This window comes from Bombus pascuorum, chromosome 1 (genome assembly GCF_905332965.1).
Source record: "Bombus pascuorum chromosome 1, iyBomPasc1.1, whole genome shotgun sequence".
Taxonomy (NCBI): domain Eukaryota; kingdom Metazoa; phylum Arthropoda; class Insecta; order Hymenoptera; family Apidae; genus Bombus; species Bombus pascuorum.
The window spans coordinates 24,085,583-24,105,066 of NC_083488.1; the positions used below are offsets into that span (position 1 = coordinate 24,085,583).

The window sequence follows — 19,484 nt, forward strand, 5'->3', positions numbered from 1 at the left end:
CATAGTGTTGGACCCGTCAAAGTCCAAGAAATGGAAAGATGTGTAAACGTTGCGTACTAACAATACGAAATAACGATTTGAATATTTGGATAATTGAATATTTGAATGTTTGGAAATTTAAGAATTTGAAATTGACGTAAATGTATTGTCAATAAACGTAAATGAAGTAACATATTCGAGTATGTATCCTTATTTTAGAAAATTCGAATGATTGAAAAGTTACTTGAAGAGAAAAGAAATTGGGCAATTGTTACATTATATAGACAGACTGTACTGTACACTTGTTTTGTTATTTTCTGATGTCGGAGAATGGCGAGTCGAAGAAATTGAGTTTCGAGTTGAGACGACTGAGAGAACAATTTTTGAGAAGAACGATTCTGCAACGTTGTTGGTTCTGAAGCTGTATTGTAACGAGTAACAATCAAGTTTGTCTTGTGTGGTTCTCCATCAGTAGAACAATTATACGTAAAATCATTTTGAATAGCCCTCCTATCGTACAAACTCCGTATTTATTGTTAATTTTGTGGTATTAAATACATAATTTGAAAGATATATTTCGAATTAAATATTTAATATTTATTATTCAATAATTTTTGCATACATATATTTAGCAACGTATAATCTTCATATTTACAGTTTCAATATTTAAATCAACCAATTGATGAACAAAATATCCATTAGCATTATACATAGATAATTAAAAGTGGTGAGAAAGGCTGAACCCTTTAACGCCTCTCAAACTATATAACAACTTGGCAAGAGCAAAATCGAAAAGAAAAGCAAAGGGTAAGGACAACTAAAGGGAAAACAGAGGTACGTCAGCGACTTTAAATTACCCGGCGCGCATTTAAATACCAATTACATTACCAGCGACTTCGCAATTATAATTAAGGAACGCGCGAGTGTAATCACCTGACTACTAACTTCGATGCTATGTCGGCGGGCGGGGGCGCGTGTTTCCGTGGTTTCTGTTGGTGGTGAAAAGCGACGAAGATCCGATGCCTCGCGGCTTTAATAATAAGACGCGTGGTAATGAGTATACGCCGTTAGGATGGCGTTGCTTTCGCTAATTCAACGCTGCTTCTTAATACTGGCCCTTAATGAATTCGTCAGAGAAGGAACCTTGAGCGAGATGGAGTACGTTTTAAGCCCATTAGAGTAAGGAGGGCGGGTAGAACATCTCTCTCTGCCCGCGATTCAACTCATTACAGTATGTATGCTTCGCACGCCATCTTTGATGTCGCGGTAGGACGCGCTCAGATGAAACTCTTGCTTCCTCGTGGCGTGGATTTAGCCCGAATAACGCTTCCAGCAAGTTGTCAGAGCGAGCACTCTCTTCTCTTCGTTTCTCTCCTCTCACACTTTCAATCCTTCATCCCGACAACGTGATAATAACGTTTAACGAGTGTTACCTCTCTTTTGGACTAAATAAAACACATCATACCGCCGGTTTTCTCGCGCTACTTATTCTCCTCTTTCGTCATTGACGCCAGTGGCATGCATGAATGAAAAGAAAATATGTATTTCCAGCGGAACGTGCGCGCACGCGGGATATTCCTCGCGCGCGCCGCGGTCTCTTCGCTTAATGGGATTACCGCTTGTTACGTCTTTGAACGTTATTAAGCCACGGAAGGGCGATTCTCTCGGGGCAACAGCACGCTTTTCTAGCACGATGCATGAATGCGATGGAAAAAGGGGGAAATTCTGTTATCTGATCTTGAAGGTTTCGTTGACGCGGAAACTTGTTAATCGTATAGGAATTCTGCCATGCTGGGAAGACGAGGTTCGCTATTCAAGTTTCGTATTTGCGTAGAGACTCTCCTGAAAAGCACTAGTTTGGAAACTTAGATATAAAAATTTGTGTAAATGTTTAACTAGAAATACTTGTAAGCGGCTAAAGTATTGTGCTAAATGAAATTCGTTTATAGTTCTTCAAAATTTACTTGAATTTCTTGTCCGTAGTACTAAATGAACTCTATGAAACTTTACCTCCTGTGTTTTTATTCAAAAGTATTTAATTCAAACAATGTAATATCGTTAACTTGAACATTAACTTCTAGAATGCATAAGATATGTGTGTGTATATATATAACTGTGTGGGTACATCATTAAAAGATTTTCAGCTTAAAACGCTACATTGACGACGGTTATATCAACAACACTCAGATTGCAATATCGAACGTAATAAAACGAAACCTGACAAGAACAAGACTCTTCCAATTCATTAAACGAACGGAGCATCTCGGAGTGCTCGATAACTTTTTCTAGAGATCGGTCGCCGGCTCGAGGAGTTTACATGATTTTAACGAGAATGGCGGCACTTCATGTCGGAAATATCGCCGTGTCGAACTCTCTGTGCGGTCTACGGCATGGAATGAACCGGTCATGAAAACTCTTAACGTTCGAAAGGATGCCACTCGAAAACGCACTGGCTAATTACGCGCGTAACATTATTGCGTTCCATTAAACAAGCATCCTGACGTAAACTTCCCGTCATCGTTGGGAATTGAAGTGGCGTATTAACCGGTTCGCTGGTCTGTTTTGTTTCTATTATGGGATAACGATCAATCGTGTTTCTTTCCAGCCATTTGCTGCTTACTTTCCTGTTTCTCACGGAGAAATATATCGTTTAGTATCGCATTGTTTACGAGTGTGCATATATACATTCGCCGCTGTTACTCCGCTGGAAAGTTGCTAATTCGCCATAGTCTCTCTGTATCGTTAGTGAACATTATTAGATGCGAAACGGAGTTACACGACGCGACGGTTTACGAGCTATCGTTAGTCTCGCGTTAGTTTCGCCAGGAACTGCTGCCCAAATAAAGAATGTCGTAAGTGGGACGTAGATATCGTTGAAGCACTCGCGAATGCATGGTAGAGAGATAACGTCTTCTGTATGCCACTGGTTATTACTTGCTCTGCGTTCTAACCCGTACACGCGCGCACTAGTAAAATGTGGATTGCCTGTACTCTCTATAACGCGACTATTTTTATATAGCTCGTTTTTAGCAGGAGAATTTATAGTTTGGGTAAAGGAGCTAACGAGATGAGATATGTTTGCGAATTATTAGTCATATTTCATCTTGATACACGTGTATTTCAATCGTAGAGCATAGTTAAGTGAAGTTCGAATTGAAATTCATGTACAGTTTTCTGTCATGTTTTCGCTACTTTAATTACGTAATTCAGCTTGCTTGTCTTCTAAAAACTGAATTATAAATCAGCTTATTTTTTCTAACGAAAGTATCACAAAAATAATTATCACGAAAATATGTAATCTACTATTACATTAGTACGATAATGTTGCGCTTGAAAATTCCAAGATTAACAGAGCTAAAACCAGAATAAGTATATACAAGTTGCTCCACAGATAGGTACGGCGCAAACGAGGCATGCAACATTTTTCTGATTTCACAGTGCTGACACTATATGTACATTTGCTTTCTATCCCTGCTAACTGAATCGTATATATACACGTGTATGTATATATACTCGTGTAACACTCTCTAAAAAAACAAATAGCGTAAAAAAATCGCATAGTGTCATCATCGCAAAATCATACTAATCTCGCGTATCTTATCTACATCTTACAACTACTTGCTCCAACTCTTAACATATCAAAGTTCCATAGACTCAAACGAAGCGCTATTACAAGATATTCCGAGGTGCAAAACGAGTGGAAATTGTATTAATCGTTGCGAAGACAGTATTTATACGCTACAAACAGCAGACTCACACAAGTATTTCCACGCTTAAACAGAACGAAATGGCAGAATTTTCACTCCTCCCACCCCTCTTGTCTAGGGCGGTAGCGTTAGGAACGGTAGGTTTAGGGGTTGTTTGGCGAGGGAGGTCGGTCGCGGCGAGAGAGAGAAAGAGAGGGAAGGGAGGGTGAGAGGAACGGAAGGTAGGGCGGCGACGGAGGGGCTGTAGCTGAGAGGGGGTGGTTGGACGGAGAGGAAGGGTGCCGCGACGTCGTGCGCCGGCAGGATGGGATTTAATCTGTGTCCCGTTTCACGCTCAGCCAAGTGGAACCTTTTTGCCTCACTTTGCGGCATGACTCGCTTTTGCGCTGGTCGTCGCGTAGATTAACGCGAAATTATATATAAAGAATGTGTGCGGACGGCGTGTGCACGGGTCGTCGGTGCCGCTGTGCTACGGACGATTCGCTTTCCTCGCGCGAGACGAGAGAGAAACAAGGAGGAAAGGATAGGAGCGGAGCTAGTAGAGGGAGAGAGAAAGCCTTCTACTTTGTGCGTTCCTCCAGCCGGTTTCTCTTTCGCCGTGTATGTATGCGTCCGAGTCACACCCTCTTTGTAATGAATTAAAACTGGTGAAAAACCAGCGGCGGGTTTGTGTCGTCCCACAAAGCGGAGACGACGACGTGTTCTCGCGGCGACGCGACGCGACGTCGGGATTTCGATGCCCCTAACCGTTTATTTTTACGACACATGAGTTTTACAGTAAAAGCAGCGGTCCCCGCGAGGGGATCGGCCAATCATATCGATGGAACAGTCTTGAGTTTTGCTCGATTTCCTAGATCGTGATTTTCAATATATGTATTTCCGAGGACGTTAGAGGAAAAAAGCATGTTGATGATTGTCTAAGATAGATTTCTATAGGAGGTTTGGAGAGGATTTCTTAGACCGTGTGTTGTGCCCATGATTAAATTATTTATCGTGCGAGGCAAAGGCGGTTTGATGCGCGAACCGATCGCGTAACAGTAACGGTTTATATGGTAACATCTTGCTGGCATAAAGAAGAATGTGTTCCTTTGCGAGAGATAATCTTCTTTCTCGCTGAATGAAAGAACTCTGTATGATTAGATAGTCGGTAGCAGACACGAATGTTCAGTCCTAGTGTTATTTTAGAATATGGCGTGTGATGTGCCAGGAAATGTTTCCCATGATTTTTGCGTTACACGCATCGAAAAATAGTGCGTGTCTTTTGTAAATACACTTACATACGTGGGTATTCGCGTGGTTGCCGAATGAATATTCATCGAGTGGTCGCAAGGTGAAGCAGGGTTTTCGAAGGATAGCCGTCATTTTAATCGGATCAAGAAAAATGTCTTAACGTTATGTCGTTATCGTTTCTTTTATGCGGCATGCATAATTGAATAGACATTGCGCCTCCATTCAAAGTCCACCATCGCTCTCAGTGCTGTCATCAAAGTACCCTGTAGAAATGCCTATTATCCATTAACATATCTCCATTTTTTTATGCAAAGTTCTTGTTTGCCTTGCCCCTTAAAGACATACGTTCAGATAGGGTCCCTAGATAACGATTAATAAACTAAGTCTTAGCGAGTTTATTTCATGAATCCGTACGATTATGTGTGTGTCTTTTGACGAGTTTCACTTTTGAAAGTTACGTTCGATATAAAGACAACTTTCGATAGCGTGCATATGATAAGAGTTTAAATTTAGCGATATTAAGTACTTTATCAGACGTCTAATTTAATAACTTCACCATGATAAACAGCTAGGCGGAGAAAATAGAGAACGATCGATTGCAAATTATCTAAATGCTTAGCCAAGAATGACTCGTACCACCACACGACAGAGTACTATATACAATGCATTCGTTCATGTATTAAAAGAAATTAGTCGATAATAATACTTATTTCCTTCAAGTTCCGTGCTTCTACCTTTGAAATTTATCATTAATTCAATTCTACCAGGAAAAAGTATATAAAAAACGAGAGAACAGAAAACGAGTACCTTTGTGGCCGTCTTTTGCCAGTTCTTCCAAAAATAAAAAAAAAAAAAAAATCGCGATATTTTCGGCATTGTGTTTGCAGTGATGTAATATCGCGAAGCGGCAGGATATTCGAGGAAGGAAAAGTGACAGATAGTTGTAGAGGCGGAAACACGCCCACTTTGAGCGTGAAATAAGCACGAAACGCGTGGAATTTCGGCCCTCTCGTGATGCCGGGAAAAGGCTGATGAGAACGCGTGGTGTGCCTGCGACGTTACACACAAAGTGGTTTCATACGGTGCCGCAGCGCCACGGCAAACCATTCAAATTGCGTTTCAACTATTTCTTGTCGTTTTGCGTCGCGCAAAAGCAGGAGATTAATTAAATTCGTTAATTGCAAGATGCATTTAGCGCGAGCAGCAATGCCAAGTACGGCAGCCGCGCTGTAGTCCCTGCGCCCAGCCGTGTGCACCCCGTAGTCACGGCTGCAAGGTTCGTTCCGCCCTTATTCTTCGCACGCTGTCGGCGTTAGCACGTAAATTTAGAGAAAGGTCGGCGACAAAAGAGCAAAAGGCCCACTTTGCACGTCCACCCCGTTGTGTTTCTTCGTGCCCTGTAAAACCATGTAGATTCTTTGGCGGCGGGAACGTTAATGTTAACGTCCTTCGAGGGTGGCGCTTCGTTCAAATCGTTTCGTTTTCCTAGTAATGACAAAGCGAAATAACGTTGTTCTTTCTTGTCTTTTACAGCGTTCTCTTTTTTAAATTCCTTTTTATCATTTTTGTTTTATTATTCTGTTTTTGGAAATACATCTTGGTTAATGATGGAAGTACGGCGCGTGAATAATCTGATTATTTGCAATCGTTTATCGTGTTAATCCTGCCGCGTTCCTTCATTTTAGGCCCAATTATATCTTTAAAAAATTAGTACTGGTATGCACGATTTGATGCATTCATCAAAACGGTGGTTTATTAAAACACGCATTTAGCGTAATAACACAGAGTTATTATTAAATACAGATTCTTTGGTGGTGGGAATGTTAACGTCCTTCAATAGCCTTTGTCTCCTATTATTTTTCTCCGTCCTTTTATAAATTCATTTTTACCGTTTTATTTTTGAAAATATATTTTGATAAATCGCCGAGGTACGTGCGCGAATGGCCTGATTATTTGCAGTCGTTTATCTTGTTAAATTTAACAAAAGTCTATTGATTTTTACGAACACGTGTCATCGAAAAACGAGTTAATTGTGGTTTCGGCTATTTTCATCGATTAACCAATGCAAATATTGCCAGTGTACTCTTTAGTGTTTGGAATTGTACCTCCGCAATTGTAGACAGTTACAATCGTTCCGACTGTGTTGCGTAACGGAATTAACAATGGCGCTCTTTTTTTTTTTAAATATTCATAGTCTACAATTGACTCGCGTTCTATGGGCATTGTAATTATTAAAAGTCGCGAATATTTGCGTTTATCTTATGCAAATTGTTACACGATTTATAACAATACAATTCAACGTTACTGTTATTCGTAGTTCTCCCTTCCATTTTAACGATCACATGGCGTATACGCCATATATTATTCTGGAACAGTACACGTACGAGGATTAACCTTCTGCGGTCCAACTGTATCTTCCAGGCAGTTTCAAGCGCCATGATTCTACGTCTCCAGAAACATTAACTACGGAGTAACACGTAGAAGAATAGATGCATTTTTGTCTGTGTCATTTTATAATCAAGATATATTCTTACCTTTTTTATATACCATTGCATATTTCTTTTTAAGAAATTTAAATAAAAATATATAGGAAATCTATCTGGCTAGAAACTTCTGCACGCTATTGTATTCTAACCATTTTAACCCGTTTCACAGAGCGACTATTTAAAAATTTGATAAAAGAAAGATATTAATCATCGACAAAACATTAACTTTCGAATCACAGGTAGTAAACGTTTATTAGAAATCCTATTTCATCAATATTAATTCTATTCCTCCTCCCTCCTCTTTCCAAAAAAACAAGATCCGCTACGCATCGATATTTGGTCGTCTGAAAGGAATTAATCGTTCAGTGGAAAATCGAATTTCTGATCTTCAATCCACGATGTTAGTAGCCGTATTATATCGAGAACTGAATCGACAATGTGGTGATTATCAGTAGCACGCGGTTCGTCATCGCCTATGTATGTCCACGACGATGTTGATGACGATGCATACGGTGCAATCAGACTAATAAGAACGTGGACGATGCGTACGCGTGGATACATATGGGTTGGTGTTTATCCAACCAGACAGTCTGGCTAAGTGACAGAATACACATTGCGCGCGTTTTGATTCACAGAGGAGGACTTGATGCACGGGGGTGGTGCGGGTATTGGCGGGGGTTCTATGGTCGGACAGAACTCAATATTTGGGTGCTCGGCTGCAGGACACAGCGGGGTTAACCAGCTTGGCGGTGTTTACGTCAACGGCCGACCATTACCAGACTCGACAAGGCAGAAGATCGTCGAACTGGCCCACAGTGGTGCTAGGCCCTGCGACATCTCGCGCATACTGCAAGTCAGCAATGGATGCGTTTCCAAGATCCTCGGCAGGTCAGTCATGGATCATCGTTCAGGATGAGAAACTTTGATATAACATTCGTATGATTGTCAAAGGATTAAAGTAATTCTGAATTGGCTAGGAATCTTATAATTTTGAAAGAGACTGACTCTTTCTTATTTTATATTTTATTATTTCTCTCTTCTTTGTTATAACTTAGATGAATAAATATTTTAATTATTTTTTCAAGAAATTGATTTTTTCATTAGGTATTACGAGACTGGTTCGATCAAACCACGTGCAATCGGTGGTAGCAAGCCACGCGTAGCGACAACACCAGTGGTGAACAAAATCGCCGACTACAAACGAGAATGCCCGTCGATTTTCGCCTGGGAGATCCGTGATCGACTGCTGCAGGAAGGTGTTTGCAACAACGACAACATTCCAAGCGTAAGTACAAAATATTTGTGGATACGGTAGTTTCGCTTGAAAATATCTTAAGATTCACTTCAAGCATTGCCTGGCGCGGTTTAAAAAAAAGTCACACGTCCAAAACATCTCCGAAATTTTCTAAGGAACCTGTTACAAAATGTCTTACACGAAACTAGCTTAATACATTTGACCATTAATAAGAAATATCATGCAAGTATTTATCTCAACATACAGATTATTCCAAAACGTTCAGAAACCTCTTGAACCATCTTAAATAATCTAGAAATAATATTTCAAATATAACTTCGACGTATCCGCAGAAATCTAAATCAATCTAAGAAACGCTTGCTCGGCATGACCGATAAAGTGCAATCAGTGGCAACAAGCTTCAAATTCTTCTTTCCTTTGCTCTTCAAACTCAAAACTCTCGGCTTTGAACCAACTCATGTACAAACACTTGGACAACTTCATCGAAAGTCATTCCATCGGTGCTCTCAAACGCACCAGCATTCCACTTTTATTCCACTCTCATTCCAACGCGCAATTAGCAAATGACCGTGCACCGCTGCCAATTCCAGCAGAGAAAGAAAAGCGCAATGACTCCGGGGGCAGGAGTCGCGTTCCAAGCGTTCGCGTGGGGAGATCCAGCAACGGGATGCTCATTCGCTTAGACACGGAGTTGCTTTGTATGGTGGCGGCGGTTTATCAGGGTGCGCAGCCGGGTCGGTACTTACCCGTCGGATCTGGCCACTCGACCCTAATCAAAGTCTCGTCAATACGATCGGTTGGGAGGGGTAATCGGTCCATTACGCGGGCCTTGGTATTGTCCACCCTCTGGTCCTGCTAGTCGTTTCCCCTCTTCTTCCCAAGAATCCTCGGTCCGTCTTCCAAACATCCTTTCCACCCTCGCGAATATCGATATTCCATGGTCTTCTCCGCAATCCCCCGAAACAGTGTTTCCCAACCTTCTTTCGCATAATTTCAAATTTAACATTTAACACGTTGACTACCGCGATAGATGATCCGCAATGAATTCTCCGTCACGTTGTGCTGCTCACGATAGCCAACGTGTTAATTAAATACTAAAAAATATCGGTAGCGACATTCCGAACAAGTTGGCGATCTCCTTTTATGATAGTCAGACAAACTGCAACTCCTTGTCCAAATGCAAAAGCAAAAGAACATTTGTAGTAAGATAAAGAATATACATAGAAGATAAATATTGAAGATAGAAGAAAAATATATAACTTTAGTTTAATATTTAAATAGCATTAAAAATCTTCACCTATGAAACTTTGCGATACGTTTAAAAGATACAATCCAAAAATTGGGAATCTGAAACCATTTCTCTTCTTATTCGATGTATCCCCAGCACGTTCGATCTGTCGTGACGAGGAATATTTCGAAAAGTCATGTCTTTCCTCTAGGAGAGGTCTTCTTTCGAAGAGAAGAACCGCCGTTTCCCTCGACCATCCCCTTACGATTCCGGGTGTCTGTCAGGAATACCGAAGGGGACGGCACGCGTACGAGTCGTTATCCGTCGGCTCGCGAAGGAACCGTTCGTTTCTATCGGTTCTTTGGGAACAGAGCTTTGCCTCGTTCACCTAGTGAAGGGGATGGTGATCAATCAGCGTGGTTACACACAGAGACCCGTTCTCTTCTGCCGATGCTTATCCGACGACAATATTCGGGAAAGGAATCTGGTTCGATCGAACACGCGAAACGTTGTTTCAGCTTTTAACGCTGGGATCGTTATAATGATCACACAGCCTGGTTTTGTAGGTGTAGCGTACAGGGTGCTGGCAGAAGAACAGGTTCGTGATGGAATTGTCTGTTGTCTGTCGAATCGTTGACGGTAGAGGGAATATATATTGAGAGCGAGGAAATCTCGATGTTGTATGTGTGTGTGTGTGACCATTTTGATCGGTCGATCAGTTTTGTGAAATATTCGAGGAAAATCTCTCTGATCTCGCAGTGGATGTACGATGATAATTGGGAAGAATTGCGAATGATGCTGGAATTCGATCTGGGTTTATTCTAGATTGTGTTTTATATCACATATATGCTATTGATTAATGACGACTAACTCTGGAGAAAATTATTAATATTAAATTATATCGTTGACATTATTCAGCTTTCATTTGAAATATTTTGTTACGTAGCAAGTATACAATTTTTAAGCTATTTGGGATCACTCAGTTTAGAGATTCACGCTGCATAGACATAAAACTATTCTATTGAGTATTTTTGGCAATTATCGGTATCGCTTAAGATATTATCGGACACTATAAATTATTTCCGATATCTCTTAATATGAATTAATATCTCCTTTATGGAAATTTTCCAACCCGCCAATAGCAAGCCTCGATATCCTCGTAACAAATGTTTCATGATAATCGACATTTTCGAAATATTCAGGATAGCGATGTAAAAAGGAAATTTCTTTCCAACATCATTGTTAAACTATCGAACTTTAACATTAGTCTCCAATAAAAAGCACAAAATATAACTTATCATGCTTTCTCCTATACTTTTCAACTGTGCATGCTTTACAATGTGATCCATAACCCATAACTTGAAGCCATTTGAATCGAAGAATATCTTTAAAACTTCTCTACATTCTTTCCAACAGCCAATGCCATTCAATTCCTGAAACCAATTCAAACCAAGCCAAAGCAAAACCTGGGCAACGAGATTGACGAAACGGAATTGGTACTCTCGACAACTAATAGATCAATAGTCGTTCCAGAGGAATCTTCGATCGGGTTCATCGATGACGACGACGATTGTCTCGTGAAACGGCAACGACGTTAACAGTAATGATAGCAATGACGATGATGGTAGTGGTGGTAGCCGTTGGTTGTTGCGGTGGGTACATATCGTCCGCGGCAATGGGGTGCGACGGGGTTAGTCGCCGACGAGCGGATGGAAGCGGGTAGAATCAGGGTGAATGGGATCAGTTAAGCGTGTTGCACAATTATTCGTGTCCGGTCGCGCGTGTAATGGTCTGCATCGGTGCTGCGGCTGTTGTGCGGCGAGAGCCGAGTGGAGCGGAGCGTAGAACAGCCAGGTTGCTTGGTTTGATGATGGAAAGCCTAGCCTGGCTGCCTCTGAAACTCTCTCTCTACCTTTCTCTCTCTCTGGATGCTGTATGCAGTTAGTTTAGAAACGTCCTTTCCTCTCGTCCTCTCCCGCAGCCATTATTCCGCAGGATTGAGACGAATCTTGCGATACGAACTTTCCACGCTGTCTACTCCTGCGAGTTACCACCCTCCTTCCTCGTTCGATTGATTCCGGTTAAGGAACACGCGGTTCCGTATTACGTCGAGCTCCGTTCGTTTCGAACTGGTCGATGGATTTGTACAATTTCGTAAGAAACTATTATGTTATGGCATGATGTGCGAGAGAATCTTCCAAGGTGGAATCGATCAAGTTCGCTTTCCATAAATTTCGTAATTTTATGAACTAGGTACATACGTAATTAATATTCAATTTGTAGAAAAAATACAAATAAACGACTTACTTCCATGAAAGTCGATCATACATTCCAAAGTGAAATTAAATAATTGTTTGTGCCATTATCGTGTTCCTCTGTCTTTCAATACATAGAGTTGATCAGTTCATATGGCTTGTGAACGGTCCATGTAGAATTTTATCGAAGTTAAGTGGAATCTTTGATATTGTGAGAAGCGTTTTAACGCGAGTCAACCAATGTTCTTAATATAATTTGCCCACTGATGACGTACTTACTTTCCTTCTATAGCACACCCTTAATTTTAACCGATTAAACGACTCTATACACGTTACACTTGCATTATTTACATGTCACTTAAAGATTCGATTGCCATCGTGTGCGTTAAACGTGTTTCGCTTGTTACAAAGCTAAGATTACTTGTTCCTATCGCCGCGTGCTCCAACATCGATCTCGTCGAGGCGGCAAACAAAAAGCTCGATTGAATTTACCGGCTTTTATTCCACGTAATAACTCGTACTTCTTTCCTATACACTCATATATTTGACCTGTACAGCCTTCAGTACATACGCAGAATACTCGAGGCAACAACGTCGTTGGCACCCGACGGCATACAGCCATTATTTCAAGCAGAGGTCTTAAGTCGAGCCACACGCGAGAAGGATCAGCTTTTACTCTCTCTCTCTCTCTCTTTTACCTTTTCTCTCTTTCCTTTTTTCCCCTCTCTCATAGAACCTTTCAGCGAAAGCCTAGTAATTAAGAAGCTCCGCTCGATATCCTCCATCCACATCGAAGCAAGCCAAGGGATCCATGGGAGAAGTGCAGTGCAGAGAGAGAAAGAGAGAGAGAGAGGGAGAGGGAGAGAGTTCGGCTATGTTCGACTCGCTGCTTGCTGCACCATCGACGAGTCGATGTTTTGGGGGATGAGGTTGCACAAGGGGCGGTTCGGGGGGTGCAGAACGGGAGAGATTGAGCGCGCGTAGAACACCGAGACTATTATGTGCGAGAGTCGAGAGTACAAGGCTCGCCCCCGTGGCTCGTTATAACTTTAGAGTTAGCCAGTGGTTCGGTCGCGGTACAAGGTGAAGAAGACCGCGTTACCACCGCGCTGGTTAGGGGAGCGAAGAGCCATGGAAACCGTTTTATGTAATAATAATTGGATGGCGGTGTCCTTTCATCTGCTAGTCGCTCCCTCAGCGTGAAGGTCGGCAAAGAGAACGCAAAAGAAGGAGATGATGGGAAGCGGTGAACGAGAGACAACCGATGTAACTATGGAAATGATTGTCGCGAGCGGCTAGCAAAGAACCAGATGAAACTTTCAAAAGTTTCCTCTGCTCTTCTCATCTTTTTCTCTTTTGCTTTGTTTTTTGCGCGAGCTTACCACTGGCCGCTTTCCTTCGCTCGTTGGACATTAATTCGGCGCGAATTGCATCTCAGTGTTGTGGTTGTAGCGGCACGTGAATCAACGGAAGATTTGAATCAGGAGAGACTCATATTATTGTGGCTTGGAATACCAACGTTGTTTCGCTTTGCTAGTTTCAAAGGTAAACGAACTTCGGACAAAATATTATTACCGTTATTTGTAATCGTCAATCGGAGTTACATTTGAACTTTTTATAATAACACCGGTCGATACAAATAGACGAACGTGCTCTCTAGGTGAAGCACATATAGTGAAGCACGAATAGCGAGCGTATAGCTGAACAATAATAGCATTGAGCAACGATTATGATCGGCATACACTACTCCTATACTTGTACTTACAGTGATTTTAATATAATTGACTATTACAATCTTATCAGTCGTTCCCTTAATAAACCAACACGTTTAATAGTAAACAACCTCATGGTAATCGATCGAATGATCGTCACTTTGTTATCACGAATGACACTAGATCCGTAACGCGATTGGATCGATGTGGATTTCGTTATTTTTGTTAGTAACTAATTCATTTATTAATAACGATCGATTGCCGTCGAGCATTTTATGGAACAATTTTCCAAAAGCTACCAGCATTCGGTAAACCAAAAACCAATCAGTTTTACGATATGACCAAACTTACAGCAAACAAACTACTTTCAATCTGGACTACCGTCACAGTTACGTGTTAGTGTTCTAACAACGATTGGTCCTTGCCGAGCAATTCTCTGTACCAAGCTACGATACTCCCCTGTAAATCAAAAATCAATTGCCACTGTCGAACGACACAACGTAACTTAAAACGAACAAACTTTTTCCAACTCCGTCTACCACCTATCCACCACAATATATTTGCGTTCTACTAACGATTGATTCTGGACAAACAGGCCTCTACGTCAATCTACGATACACTGTTCTACGAAATATTACCGTTCAAAAAAACCAGAAACTGAAAACTCAATTTACTTCCTCTCGTACTGCTTTTATTATCGTTGCATTCTTCACCGTTCATTGCTATTATACTTTACTATCTTTACTATCATTACCAGAAGCCCAATCATCACGACACTATTTAATTTGCAACAAGTGCAAAGTTCTTCAAAGCTTTTTTGCTAGCTGTCGTTACTTCTATCCACTCACTTGCTAATAGCAATTAATGTACTATTCGCAGGTGTCGTCCATCAACAGGGTGCTGAGGAACCTGGCCTCACAGAAGGAGCAACAGGCTGCGGCGGTGCAGGCGCATCAGGGTGCCGAGAGCGTGTACGATAAGCTTCGGATGTTCAATGGGCAGGCTGCAGGCTGGCCACCGGCTTGGTATTCCGCTACGCCCTCTCATCATCCCTTGGCCACTGGAATTCCAACGGCAGCGACCCCCGGCTCTGGCCAGTCGCTGCTGCCCGGCAGCCAGCTTCATGGTCGAGACGATTCTCTGCTCAAACGAAGCGGTGAGTCCCAATTATACGTTAATTGCTAAATGTAACGCACGACATCGCACGTTCCTTGTTCGTGTGTCGCTTCGAAGGACTTCATTCCATCTCTTGTCATTGTTTTTAACGTTGGAACTATAACGTGTAAAAGAGCTTGAAACTTGTAAAGTTTGACAAAAAAAATTAAAACGGACTGTATGTAAAAGATGTGCATATAATGCAAAAGTGAAAACGAGACTGTATTTGTACTGGTTAAAAGTTCGCAGTTGCTTCTTAATTGTACTTGTACTCAATCTTCCGAATTAATTTTGTTATTGACTCAAAATTAACGCGAATGATATCCACAATGATCTTCGAAGACGGAATTTTCGAAGGTAATAGAAGCTTAAGCTAACTTTCTTTTTAATAAAATTTAGATTTGTTTTAAACGAAAATCATCAATTATTAGTATCATTTTTGTTGTTATTGCGATCATCCTACATATAAATATATACGAATGATCACGAAACACTTAAGAATGTAACCAATTCTACTTATAATGTCTATTATTCACAATTATCCCATTACTCCATAAATCCTCAAGAATCGACAGCTAAAGTTCTTTTCTCTCTTAAGATTCATTCGTCAATTGAAATGTTTCGACAACTCGTTTCAATACCTCTACCATAAACGGAATTGTTACCTTCCATTGGGGGTTCCTTTGCCTTTCACGCGGTCGAGAAAAGCCATAGAATCAGACGCCATAGGAAACCAGGTCCTCTCAATGCTTGATCCACTTCTTCTGCGGATCGACAATGGTCTCGAGGCAAGGTGGAAGTCAAGGGAGCACCCTCGACGTATTATAATCTGCTCGTACGCGCGACACCCTCGACCCGTTCTTAACAGCCTTTCCGCGAACCTGCGTATTGTCCCGTTGTATTTCCACCGGTGTATTGGATCGGTTTACGTATCGGAATAAAGGAAATGCCTGGTGTGGTTGGATCGTGACGTTTCACCTAATAGGATCACGTTAATCGGAGCCTGCGGTCTTGATCATGACCAAAATTGCTCCACGGTTGACGGTTTCGAATGTAACCGCGATTCAAGATAAGTAAATTCTCGAAACTGTTAAGCTAGTCCGATGGTCGAAAGCTGTTTTAATAACGAATACCGTAGGCTGTGTGTGATTTGCTGCGATTTGGTCGTGACTGTTTGCAACTGTTAAGGCAATATTGGTGGTTTTATAAAATTTTGTGGGGGCTGGTGTAATTAATCAGATTTTGTAAATCGTTCGTAAAATAGGTTATCTTTTTTTATCGATAAATTATTTGGGTAATTTGTTTTGGAGCGATTGAAGCAATAAATTATCTCGAGAACACTAACTTTTTGGTTTATCCATCTTTGATCCGACTTTCTTATAATCACTCGAATAAGTATCTCGATAATCAAATATGAAATTGTGTCCAATTTAATACACGAATCTTCCCTTGGTTCCTATTAAATAAATTCATGTACAATTGTGATTCTAACATTTGGATTACACTTGAAAATCTCCATTACAAACGGCGTTTCCAAGAACGCAAAGTGGTCAGTCTAAAGTAGCCAGCCCGACACTGAACCTTCCCGCATGGTCATCGAGCCGTACACCCCATTTCTTCCCCTCGCAATCATGCGTCGTCACCTAGAAAATTAAAGTCAAAGAAGGAGAAAATACTCCATATAGGAGGATGTGATAGAATATTGCATATACTCTCGTTTGGTCGTAGCGATGGGCTCTACCCTAGTATGTCATATGTTGATACTTGGTAGTATTTCTTCAATTGACAAAACTGATACAAACGTACACCTGTACCTCGTTTTTCGCATTCAATATTACTAAAAAAAGAGAACAAAAAAAAGAGAAACAGAAAAATAGAAAAAAAAATAAAAAAAAGAAGAAAATATTTTCTAGAATAAAATGGTACAAAATATGGAATATATGATAACGATAATTGAATAATAATTACTCAAAGAAGAATAATATATTTTCTCTAGGAGAATGGTCTAAATATAAAATATACTTTCGTTCCAGGTAGAGTCTAGTACTAATATTAATAACAGTAATTGAATAATATTTACTCAAGGCGGAAGAAAATATTTTCTCTAAAATATAGAGATATCTTTTTCGGAATATAGTCTGGTTGGAAGCAGAGCATGTTCGAAGGTGGCGGTATTTCGAATTGGCAGAACGGTACCACGGGGCTAGAAAGATAGGAGTGGGCGAGAGATTTCGTAGGATCGTGGTGGAGGCGGCGGTGGAGAAGATAGAGGGTGCGCGATGTGCGAGAGATGAGCGAACGAGAAAGCGAGCAGCTGACGAGCGGACGATATATAGGTACACTTAGAAATACATATATATAGGTATGTATATAGCGTAAGGGCAAATATATAGGTACACGTAGCGTACGGAGGGACGGACACGGACAGAGGGAAAGGGAAATGGCAGGAAGGTATCGGGAGAGGGATGGAAAGAGGCGAGGGTTCGGTGCGCGGAGGCGGAAAGTAATCGTGGCTCACCGGGAGCCGTCAACGTTGACGACGACAACGACGACGACGGCAACGACGACGACGACGACGACGACGACGACGACGACGACGACGACGACGACGACGACGACGACGACAACGGCGACAACGACGACGACAACGATGACGACCGGAGGAGCGGACTGTCTCCATACAGGGTGTTTCAGAAAGTGCTATCAAACTTCAGGGTCATGCAGTACTCAGGAAAACAAATAAAAAAAGTCTTAATAAACGTGGGTCCTAATGTCACTATTTTCAACTTTATAATAAGGCAGAACCTATTTGAATTAGGTGAGCATCGATATCTTAAAATTTATTCCTGGATTGCGCACGATATAGTCAAAACTGTTGTGCATTATTCAGCACTATTAGTCTTTAACATAATGACGAAAGAATAAGAAAATATCGTGTATTTCAGGTTCAACAAGAAAAGAGAGGGCGTTTCGAATAAACCTATGGTAGGATTATTTGAGTTAGCAAAAAAATATATGACAAAATAATTTGCAGGAATAAAATAATATACACACGCTATTAAATTACGAAAATTACAACTGAGAATATTAGCTGGTTGGACAAACCTTTTACGATAACGTCAAGGCATGTTCCTAAAGAAAATTGTGGTTAATGCGTCTCTTTTTCAACTATAGATCGCTCGAAAAATTTCTCATAATTAAATTTGCCGAAGTACGAGGCAAATTACCTCGCTCGACTAAAATAATCCGCCGACTGAAACAACCCTACCTCGCCCTATTTGGACCTATACATATTAAACCTTTCTGCTTGTTTTCGTAAGTGCTATGCGCTTTTAAAGTTTAGCATCAATTTTCTGAAGCATCCTGTACACGTACCGACACGATCGCTATGATCGAGCGAGACGACTATGCGGACGCCTCCGCTCTCCCATAGCTACTCTCCGCCACTTTCTGTCCCATTCTTAATTCGTTGGTATGCTCGTGGTTGTCTCTAGGAATGTCGAGGGCCGTCGCGTCGTTAGTCCGCGTCCATCGCAAAATCACTGGAACGATACTGAAATAGGACGATCCTTAATTGGATCTCGTCCTGGGAATCCTTCTCTCCCCCGGTTTGCCTTCCCGAATTTTCTCCTTCTCGCGCGAGGAATCACTTGCCACCCCTAATTTAGTCGAACGTTATCCACGCTGGTTAAGGAAAGAGAAGAAGTTTCAGAATGTAAAGAAAAGATGTTTGTATTATGGATTTCGAGCAGTGTCTTTATGTCTTTCGAGCTCGTTACGTAAAACAGGAATTTTTGTGTTTGTTTTCAGATACAGGTTCTTTGTTGTCGCATCAGCAAGAAACAACGTCAGATGGGAATTCGGAGCACAACTCGTCCGGCGACGAGGACTCGCAAGTTCGACTGAGGCTAAAGCGAAAGTTGCAGCGCAACCGAACATCCTTTTCCAACGAACAGATCGACAGCCTCGAAAAAGGTTAGCGCACGCGAATAAATTCAATTTATCAACGTTCTACATGCTACGTTCTACAAATATATCGTTCTACATATACGCGGCATTAATAGCACGAAATACACCATATCCTAAATAAATCTCAAAAAAGAAAAAAAAATGAACGAGTTAGTTCCTCGAAAAACGTAAATTGCCAACCCTCTCGGAACATCTACCGGAGTACAAAATTTGTAATTTAAACTCTGAGCGACTGAAATTGCTACGAATCGCGTACGCTCTCTCTTCTAATCATTGAAAATCCAGCTATACAATTACGAGCATCGGTGAAAAAAAGAAGATAGTCAAAAATAGTAGCGCGTACATTTTCAATTGCATGTTTTCACGTTAACAAACATCAACAAACATCGGTGCTCATCCTCGACGAAAGCTCCATTTTCGTTCAGCCGGTAATAACGATATAAACGTCGAACGATCGCGCGCGCACTCGGCGATTCTGTATATTCCGTCCGTTTCGCGGCGATGCATG

General features: G+C 41.3%; 1 protein-coding gene across 4 annotated transcripts in view; it reads left to right on the forward strand.

Moving 5' to 3' along the window:
• The window catches only part of LOC132915086 (paired box protein Pax-6), a 52,287-nt gene that overhangs the window by 13,561 nt on the left and 19,242 nt on the right, over window positions 1-19,484 (forward strand). For 3 of the 4 annotated variants that reach the window (XM_060974745.1, XM_060974738.1, XM_060974753.1), the window contains 4 exons: window positions 8,038-8,290; window positions 8,507-8,687; window positions 14,732-15,008; window positions 18,818-18,982. In XM_060974745.1, coding sequence (XP_060830728.1) covers window positions 8,038-8,290; window positions 8,507-8,687; window positions 14,732-15,008; window positions 18,818-18,982 — 876 coding nt within the window. The remainder of the gene's footprint in view (window positions 1-8,037; window positions 8,291-8,506; window positions 8,688-14,731; window positions 15,009-18,817; window positions 18,983-19,484) is intronic. The other variant, XM_060974763.1, reaches the window with a different exon arrangement.